Here is a 10,175-nt window from a genome sequence, read left to right on the forward strand (position 1 = left end):
CTCCTCAGCTGTATCCCAGCAGCAGCGTTAGCAGTGTCCCGGCGCATAGCATTAGCAGCCGGCCCTTCCTCAGCTGTATCCTGGTGTACTTATCCACCGTCTTTGACAGAACACCAGCAGCAGCGTTAGCAGTGTCCCGGTACATAGCATTAACAGCCGGCTCCTCCTCAGCTGTATCCCAGCAGCAGCGTTAGCAGTGTCCCGGCGCATAGCATTAGCAGCCGGCCCTTCCTCAGCTGTATCCTGGTGTACTTATCCACCGTCTTTGACAGAACACCAGCAGCAGCGTTAGCAGTGTCCCGGTACATAGCATTAACAGCCGGCTCCTCCTCAGCTGTATCCCGGCAGTATTTTGAATTTGAGTGCAGTAACCATTTTGGCCACATTCTTACGCCGGATTTCCACTGGATTCGTGTCCGTTGCGGAACGGCGGCGCTGGTTATCCGCTGCATGCTCCGCCGTCCGTCAATACCCACCGGCTGCGTTTGCTGTGCAGTGCGGTGCAGATGGCAAGATGCAAATGGCCCTACCTGGAGCCAGTGTTTAGTTTGTCCGTACTGGACTACTGTAGAAACATGGCGGTGCAAAATGGCTATCTCCATAAACGAGGTCTTGCTCCTTATGTCGATATAAACGTCCCATTCTAAGGTAACGAAAACAAGAACATTCTTATTTTCAGGTGAATATACACTACAGCAAACTTACTTATTATATTCCATTTTTTCAGTATACTCCCTAAATCCTCGACACTGGACCTTTAAAATTCTTCCATGTCATTTCCAATGACACACCTTCTCACCTGGATGGGTGTGACCACAACTGGAACCTCTGTGTTGCACTAATACAGCTTCTCACATACACACTTTCTCATGTGGCTTTTCAAGTTACTGCTAGATCTGAAATCCCTCCTGCATGTTTCGCACGTATATGGCCTCTCACCCGAGTGAGTTCTCAAGTGGACCCTCAAGTCATCACGACGCCTGAAAGCTTTTCCGCATGTTTTACAGGTATGTGGCTTCTCACCTGTGTGGGTTTTCATGTGCCTCGTCAATGCGGACATCTCACAGAATCTTTTCCCGCAGGTCCTGCAGACGTACGGCTTCTCACCTGTGTGGATTCTCACATGGACTTTCAAGTCACCGTTACGTCTGAAAGCTTTCCCACATGTTTTGCACAAAAACGGCTTCTCACCTGTGTGTTGTCTCACGTGTGCATACAGTTGGGACTTAAACTTGAAAACTCTCTCACATGTGTCACATTTGAAATAATTTCTACTTCTGTGAGTGGTACTGTGGATCTTTGACATGGTACAGTTGTTATCATTGTTCCTGTGAATACTGCTTTCATGATGTCTTTTATTTGGTTGAAGCTCTGTATTTCTAGTTGATCCCGAGTCTTCCTGCTCGCCTCCAACCTGATCTTGGCTCTCAGTGACATGAGAGCTGTAAGAGAGGAGCTGGTGGTCACTGTTTGTTTCTGGTTCACTGTGGTCACTTTCCTCATAAGGAGGAATCAACATGAAGCCATCAGTCTCCTGCTTCACTACAAGCTGCTCTCCCTCCTGACTGCTGCACACTTCCTCCTCTTCCTCTTTAATCAGTGGAGGCTCTGGCTCCTCTTGGTCCACACTGGAGTTCATCTCCTGAATGCGGAGCTGCCGCTCAGCCAGACCCTCCTCCTCCATCTCCTTACGGACATGTTGATGTGGGAGCTCTGGAAGGACAGAGAACAAAAGGGAAAGGCTACTACTGTGATGGTAAAGAAGGAAATGCAGAAATGGAAGAAAGTTTTAGGCAGAACAGAAGAAAAATGTAAACCATATCAATATTTGGTGTGACCACCTTTTGCCTTCAAAACAGCTTCAATTCTTCTCGGTACACTTGCACACAGTTTTTGAAGGAACTCAGCAAGTAGGCTGTTCCGAACATCTTGGAGAAATAACTACAGATCTTCTGTGGATGTAGGCTGTCTAAAATCCTACTGTCTCCTCATGTGATCCCAGACAGACTCAGGGCTCTGTGGGGGCCGTACCACCACTTCCAGGACTCCTTGTTCATCTTCACGCTGACGATAGCTCATAATGACACTGGCTGTATGTTTGGGGTCGTTCCTATGCGTTTGTGCACAGTTGAATCACTCTCTTTGGCCACCATTTTTCCATGAAGACCACCTCTGGCCAGACTACTGCGGACAGTAGATGGGTGTACCTGGGTCCCACTGGTTTCTGCTAGTTCTGAGTTAATGGCACTGTTGGACATCTTACAGTTTCGCAGAGAAGTAGAATTTCACTGACTGCACTAAGTTTACTACTACTGCCCTCAATGTTGCCTGTTTCTTTGTGCATCTTCGAAAGAGCTTAAACAGCACATCTTGAAACCCCAGTCTAGGGAGAGACCCTGCTGATGCAGTGTAACGACCCTCAGGCTTGTCATGGTGTGTGACCTGTGACATCAAACTGTCTTCCACAACCTCACCTGAGTAGCACAGTTTGGCTGCTCCTCACCCAGTTTTAAGCCTCCTGCGCAGCTGTTTCTGTTTCACTTAAAGACTGTGTTTCAACCTACATAAAATATTGATGATCATTAGCACCTGTTTGGTATAGTTGGTTAATCTTACACCTGACTATGATCCTACAAACCCCTGACTTTGTGCAAATGTAGGCCTACTTACAAGAATTGATGCTGTTTTCTTCGGACTAAAACGTTTACACAGTACTGTATGTTTAAACAACCCGGATTATATAAATCAAACTGATCTGTTCTGAGTTATTAAACTGATTAAATTTTACATACCTATCCTGATAAGCTCTATATCGGGTTTCCAAATGACATCCAACAGTTTGCGCTGACGGTCGATCACTTCTTCGTACTCGACGATGGTTCTTTTAAAAACTCCGAATATTTCTTCAGCAGCAGCAGTTAGTCGCTCGTTGACAAACTCTCTCAGATACTCCACTGAAGACATGGTTGTTTAATTATGAGTAAAACAATAATTAACGCGACAACTACACTCTCATCTCCCCGCTAATTCCACTGAGCTAACGCAGCTAACATCTGTTTTGCTTACTTCCGCTCGATGTGTCACAGTGTTTAAGTTCCGGCAGTGGAATTGAGCTACTTTTTCTTTCCGCTCATCAACAGCAAAATTTCCCTTTATCCACGTATTCTCTCTCAAAAAAGTACATAACCAGGCAGAATATATATATATATATATATATATATATATATATATGTATATACATACATATATATATGGTTATGTGACGCCATATGCAAGTGGCTGGTATAGTGTACAGGAACATCTGCACTGAGTATGGGCTGGAAGTCCCAAGGTCACAATGTAAGACACCTCCTAAGGTGGAGAATGACTGAGCTAATGGACAAACAACAGAAGAAGGCAGTGGTGATGGATGTTAGCAACATCAGGAAGAAGGAACATGAGAAGCTGGAAAAAATACCAAGGGCTGATAGAGGAGCTCGAAAAGATGTGGGGAGTAAAGGCAACAGTCAGTGGGAGCACTGGGAACTGTGACCCCCCAATCTGGGAAAGTGGCTCCAGCAGATTCCAGGTACAATACCTGAGGTCTCTGTCCAGATGAGTGCAGACCTAGGAACAGCTAAGATGCATATACATGCATTAAATAAAGAGATGTCAGGGTGAGGGGGGCTGCCCATGGACAGGTGCCCCGAGCTGTTGGGGGTTAATGCCTTGCTCAAGAGCACTTTTGCAGTGCCCAGGAGGCAAACTGGCACCTCCCCTGCTACCAGTCTATGCTCTAATTTGGTCCAGACAGGGACTTGAACTGGCACCCTCTGGTTCCCAAGCCAAGTCCCTATGGACTGAGCTACTGCTGTCCCAAAATTACAGCCAGCAAGTCTGAACACATTTCCCTCTTGACATCATTGTTGATTGTTTTACAGATAGAGATCATCAAAACAAACACAGCAGGTTACAGATTAAAAGGCTGTAAAACAGATTAAATAACAAAGTGTAACTGTACAGAATATAAATTATAAATCTGTTAGATATAAACAAGTAAAAATCCTACATTCAAAATTGTACGAAAGCAAAAGAATGTGAGTGTTAGCATACAAATAAACTGTATAATTTCAGAATAATAAAATTGGATTATACTTATTGATGCATTAATGTGTTCATCACTTTAATGTTGCAGCTGGAAAAGATGGAGCTCACGATAATTGCTTTATTTACCGCCAAGTAGTTTGTTAATTTAGATTTGTTGATTTCCTTTGTGTTATTAATCTGAATCTACTGAGTAACTAGTTATCAAATAAATGTAATGGAGTAAAAAGTACAGTATTTGCCTCTGAAGTGCAGCGATGAAAAATAAGTAAGTACATTTATTCAAGTATTGTGTAAAGTACATTTTTGAGGTGCTTGTACTTTACTAAGTATTTGCACTTCATGCTACTTTAAGCTTCTACTCCACATCTTGAAGGGAAATATTGTACTTTGTACTTCACTACTTCTATTTGATAACTTTTCACATTTAGATTATTAATACAAAATATAAACTGAAAAATTGTGACATACTCTCATAAATAAATCTACCCTCTACCTTCATCTCTTCACACCTGATCACAGCAACAGCCTCTTTTCTTGCCTGAATCAAAAATCAATTCATCGACTCCAGACTGTACAGAAATCAGCTGCCAGAGACATGATGACATCACTCCAGTTTCAGCCTCTTTACACTGGCTCCCAGTATGTTTCAGAATAGATTTTAAGATTTATCTGATTACTTTTAAGGCACTTCATTGTCTCTCTCCCAGTTATATCTCTGACCTCTTAGTGACGTACATCCCAGGATGTACTTTGAGGACCTCGGGCAGAGGTCTTCTGTCTGTTCCAGAGGTCCGGCTGAAAACTAAAGGGGACAGAGTGTTTGCTGTCAGGGCCCCGAGGCTCTGGAACAGTCTGCCCGAGGTAATCAGGTTGGCCGAGTCAGTGATCTCTTTTAAGTCCCTTCTTAAAACTCATCCTCATCCTCCTCTGGTAAAATCATAATCCCGAATTTATCGCTATTGCTGAAGAATGGAAACAGCTTCTCCTTGAAAGTGTGTGTGAGGGTGTGTATGTGTTTGATTGTGCATATGTGTGTTAGTATCAGGATCAGAGAATGACAGCTCTCCTCTGTTCCAGTCCAGATTAACTCTGATCCTCTGGAACGTCTTCTTCACTGGCAAAGTTACTGGTTTGGCTGATGGGACGAAGGCTTTATATGTACCATTACAGAATCCTATTCTCCATATTCCACACCATGTTATGCTTTTCCTCAAGACAGACTGTGCTGCCACGCCCAGAAACCAGGTTGTACTGTCTCCAACCTCAACGTCCCAGCTGTGAGTCCCTGAGTTAAAGCCCTCAGAGCCCAGGACAGAGTGAAAGGAGTCAATCCTCTCTGGATTATCAGGAAGCTTCTGTTTCTCTCCACATCTCACACTGGTCAGATCTTTAGACAGGATGAGTTTTGGATGAGCAGTGTTTGGATCCAGAATCACAGGAGTGTCTGAGACCATGTCCTCCATCTTGCTCCAGATGTTGTAGGTCAGGTTGCCCAGGTGTTTGGCCTCGTCTATCAGAGCTCTTGAGGGCAGCTGTGGATCATCCAGCAGGGGGCGCTGCTGGACTCTGTCCACTGCAGCCTTGTAGTTGAGCAGGAATGAGACGTCTTCAGCTCTCAGCTCCTCCTCTGTGGCTCTGACTGTGTCTGAAAGAGCTGCTATCTCTCTGCTCAGAGCCCCAATCTTCTCCTTCATCTTCTGACTCTTCTTCTCCTCTTCCTTCCTCAGAGCAGAGATCCTGGCCTCCTCTTCCTCTTCTAGAAACTGGTGAAGCTTCTCAAACTGCTTCTTAATCTGCCTCTCTGTGCGTCGGGCCTGGACCTGAATGTGCTCTGCTGTTTGATCAAACTTTACTTTAACTTGTTCAAACAGCTTCAGTTTCTCCTGTAAAGGCTTCAGGGATGTCTGGAGCTCCTCTTTGTGCTCCTGTGCAGCTTCATCGATGGGTCTGAATCTGTGGTTGTTGTGTGTTTTTGAATCTCTGCAGACGACACACCGGCTGCTGATGGTCCAGACAGAAGAGTTTGAGTTTCTCAGAGTGCAGACTGCAGACAGTCTTTGCACCTCTCCGATCTCTCGTCAGTAAGAAGGTCTCACACAGGTTCTTTAATGCCAGATTACCAGGTGGTTGACTTCTTGATGTCTTTCTTTTACAAACTGGACACTCCTGTATTTGTTTCCCTTCCCACCACTTCTGCAGACAGTCTTTACAGAAGCTGTGACTACATGACAGGACTACAGGATCTTTGAAGATGTCCTGACAGACAGGACAGGAGAGATCTTCATCTGATATGGCAGCCATTGTGTTTGTAAAATGCTGAAACAAAAAGCAGACAGACAGCACACTGCAAATCAATCAGTCACTGTTTTCATCTATCAAATAGATTTGACTGTTTTCTCTTTGTGTAGTGGCAAACTCACATTTAGTGTGTGAAGCCGGCAGTTTGTTGGAGCAGCAGTATTCCAGTTTTCACCTCTGTGCTCGTCCTCTCTCAGTGGATGTTTCCAGTTTGCTGCAAGGGCAAATCTGTCATTGTCTGTCTCTCGCCATCTTTGTCTTTCACTGGAAAATGATACACAGTGCTTACTTCCCTGTCTCAGGTGAGTCAAGCAAAGGGAGGAGCTTCATCAGTGCACTTCTTGTAAATGCTCAGCTGTTAACTGTAATAGACCAGGAGCCATATTCACAAACACTCTGAGAACACTCTCACAGAGCTCCTGACTTAGCTTAAAACCTTCTAGTTAGGAGTCCGAGCTGAGGAGTGATTTTAGAAAGTTCTCAGAGCAACTCTGAGCAAGGATGGAACAGAAACTTTTACCTTCGTGAGGAGGTGTGGATACCCAGTGAAATAGACTGCGTCACAATATTAAACTGTGGAGGTTCTGTGATTGTCAGTGTGATCACTCTGCTGATGGAGGGTTGAGACAGGCCAAAGTCATCACTGCTGCACTGTTGCATTCCTCTGGTTGCCAAATATCTTAGTGTTGTCATCACTTTATTTCTTGTGTTGTACCACAAACATCAGCCCTACACCATCTAATCCGTAGCATTTCACTGGCTCACAGTCATCCAGCATTTGGAGAATATTTCTCCAAGCTCTTATCTGTCCACCATTTTTTCCTCTGCTTTAGCAACTTTTAAACACTTGAAAGCCATCCTCCCTTCTCCTGACAGTTTTTCACCTCGGGAGTTCTCTTACAGACTTTGTGAATAAATTTTATCGACAGCGAACTATCCTTAGCTTCAAGGGGCAATTCTTGGATCAACTCTTTGTGAATACGGCCCCAGGGGTTCATCATTTTAGCACGATGTATTGCTCCAGGTGGGCGAGGGGCCTGAGACTTAAAGGTCGACTGTATTGTCTAAATGTGACCTGCCTGGTTTAAATCCAACCAGATATTTGTTGCGTTTAATCTGCTTTGTGTGTAAAAAAAAATAAAATAAAAAAAAATCAATACTTCAGCATCAAACATTTTCTTGTGCTGCTTTCAGATGCCTTTCACAAGTATTCAAACCTATGAGCCTTGAGAAAATTGGTGCAATTTCTTTTAAAAACACTGGGGAAAAGGCAATGAGCAACTTGGTGAGAAATGTTCCACAAAGTGCAAAGAATTTATAGATTTAGAAAAGTATGTTAAAAAGCTAGGGAAAAATGATATTTATAATAATCCTTATTATATATTTAAAATAATGTCACAGTATTAATACAATGTTTAGGCTTGTTTCCAGGTAATTTCCTTGTTTGCTTCTTTATTTTTAACTTTCTTTTCTTATTTTTTTCAATTTTCTTTTTTTTAATCTTTTAATTTTTTTGCTAATTTCTTGCTAATTATTTGGGTTGTTTCTTCTTTGTTGCTCATGTTTTTGAAAGAACCCAAGCCGATTTGCTCAGGTTTCAAAGGGTTAATTGAAGCCGGAATTTGGTGTCTCGCAGACAACTGACACTCCTGGTTGCGTGACTTTGTCCAGAGAATGTTAGGCTATGTGTTTGGTGACGTGTAAAAACCTGTCAAACCAAAAGTAATTGTTCTGACATTTGGATGCCACAAGTGGAGTTATGCTGCTGAACCGGTTCTGTTCATTAAAGTTCACACTGTTCTGTTCAGTCCTCCACTGAAGCAGTCACAACCTTGTTAAAAAAATCTCCCCGATTTAGAGTCTCTTATTCAGAGGAGAAAAAGGTGGAAACACAAAGAGGTCAGAACAGGGGCGAAAATCCCATTTCATAGTTGGGGGGGACAATAAACAGTAAATAGGGGGGGGACAAGGAAAAAAGTTGTAGCCTGTCTTTTAATTGCCTTTTAATTTGATGGATGGTGACCTTTGACCTCCACCTCCAAATGGACCCCCCCCCAATTACCCATCACCCATCTGTGAGCACCGTGGACCTACAGCAAGCATGTTGATGAAGTAAACAGGGAGGTTAAAAAAGGGTACAATAACGATGTCTGATGTTCAGGTATTCACATCATTTCTTCCTCAGAGATGAAGTCTCTTTGTCACACACACACACACACACACACACACACACACACACACACACAGCAATTAAATATTCAGTTTATTTAAACTTTTTTTTGACATGAAAAAGTTTCAACACGTTAATTATATTAGTTACAGAGGGTGAAAAGATGAGTTCTAACGACTGAAAAGATTAACGGTTAAACATTATTAATGAATGAATGAATTTATTTCGGTCTTACATCTCAAAATATGCATAGTTCATTCACAGTAATATGTACATATTGACCGAAAAGGTGTAGGCTGAAGCTGAAGCTTATTTAGCCCACCGTCTTTACACACACGCACACATACTCAAAAAACAAACAAAAACAAACAAACAAACAAAAGAAACGGCTCACAATGCAGCCAACAAAAGGCTGATAACTGAGAAATAAGAACAATTCAAAACCACAAAACAAAAAAATGAAGCCAAATCAGATTTCTGTCATGTATTGAATTGCTGACTTTTTATATAATGTTTTTAATTGTAATAAAGAAGTGCTAAGATTTAATTCATCAGTGGAACTATTCCACAGACGTACTCCTTTAACGGAAATACAGTTTATTTTAGTGTTTGTTCTAACTGTTGGTTTTCTAAACATCTCAGTTCCTCTGAGCTCACAGTGTCTATCTCTACTTTCAGAAAGAGTCTGTATAGTGTTTGGAACAAGGTTATTTTTAACTTTATATATAAACTTTATTGTGTTCAATTCAACTAAATCATAAAATTTTAGTATTTGCAATTTAATAAAAATGGATTTGTTGAGTCTTTATATGCAGCATGATTGATTATTCTAATAGCTTTTTTCTGTGACATGAATATGGGTTTTATATTGGTTATATACGTACTGCCCCATACTTCAACACGATATGTAAGGCAGAAAAAGAGCACAATACAATAGAGTATAGAGTATGTTTATGTAATATATATTTGTATCTATATAGTATTGCTATTGTTTTAGATATTTTGTTTTTAACATTGCTTATGTGTGATTTCCAGGTGAGTTTATAATCAATAATCACACTGAAAAAAGTACAAGTTCTCACCAAACAACCCAAAGCATGAACCACCCACCCACACACACACACACACACACACACACACAATTCACCCTGCGTTAGTTTCTCCAAACACTTTACCAGATGTACACCAAAACTAGCTAAGACAACCTTTTGTTTATACAAGCGTTTTTTATCTTTACCGCTGTTTACTAATCTAGACCACATGGGGTGACCTTTAAACTACAAATAATGGCAATCAGGATAATCGGTATCACGACGCTGGATATCAACTCGGTAACTCAACCCAGTGTTGCTGTTGCTTTATCAAGAGCCGTGAACGCGCACGCAGCGGACCAATCACAATCATAAGAGAAGCGCAGTGTCACTGAGCGTCCTCACAGAGCGCCGTATGTGAGGGGGAAAAAAGTATTTCTCATGTGAGGATCAGAGATTAATTCTACTAAAATATGAGGAGGAGAAAAGCAACATTAGAGAAAAGGCCAACACCGTGGCAGCTGCAGGAGGAGGAAACATGCGTGGCAACGCATAACAGGATGAATAATGTTTAGTTTTAGTTTAGATTA

The 10,175-nt window shown here is 42.1% G+C and overlaps 1 protein-coding gene and 1 pseudogene across 1 annotated transcript; both read right to left on the reverse strand.

The window, feature by feature from the left end:
* Nucleotides 1-6: 6 nt before the first annotated feature.
* Nucleotides 7-3,078, reverse strand: LOC126385770 (zinc finger protein 431-like). Its single transcript, XM_050037715.1, has 2 exons — nt 2,793-3,078; nt 7-1,713 (listed from the first exon to the last, which is right to left on the reverse strand). The coding sequence occupies exons 1-2, from the start codon at nt 2,962-2,964 to the stop codon at nt 839-841; spliced, it is 1,047 nt and encodes a 348-aa protein (XP_049893672.1). The 5' UTR covers nt 2,965-3,078; the 3' UTR covers nt 7-838.
* Nucleotides 3,079-4,764: 1,686 nt separating this feature from the next.
* Nucleotides 4,765-6,624, reverse strand: LOC126385759 (nuclear factor 7, brain-like; annotated as a pseudogene).
* Nucleotides 6,625-10,175: the final 3,551 nt, after the last annotated feature.

This window comes from Epinephelus moara, chromosome 24 (genome assembly GCF_006386435.1).
Source record: "Epinephelus moara isolate mb chromosome 24, YSFRI_EMoa_1.0, whole genome shotgun sequence".
NCBI lineage: Eukaryota > Metazoa > Chordata > Actinopteri > Perciformes > Serranidae > Epinephelus > Epinephelus moara.

Bases quoted from the DNA above. Each gene is read 5' to 3' on its own strand.
- LOC126385770 (XM_050037715.1), bottom strand. From the start codon at position 2,964: ATGTCTTCAGTGGAGTATCTGAGAGAGTTTGTCAACGAGCGACTAACT. The intron at 1,714-2,792 runs GTATGTAAAATT...CTGTCCTTCCAG, and splicing joins TATAGAGCTTATCAGGATAG to AGCTCCCACATCAACATGTC.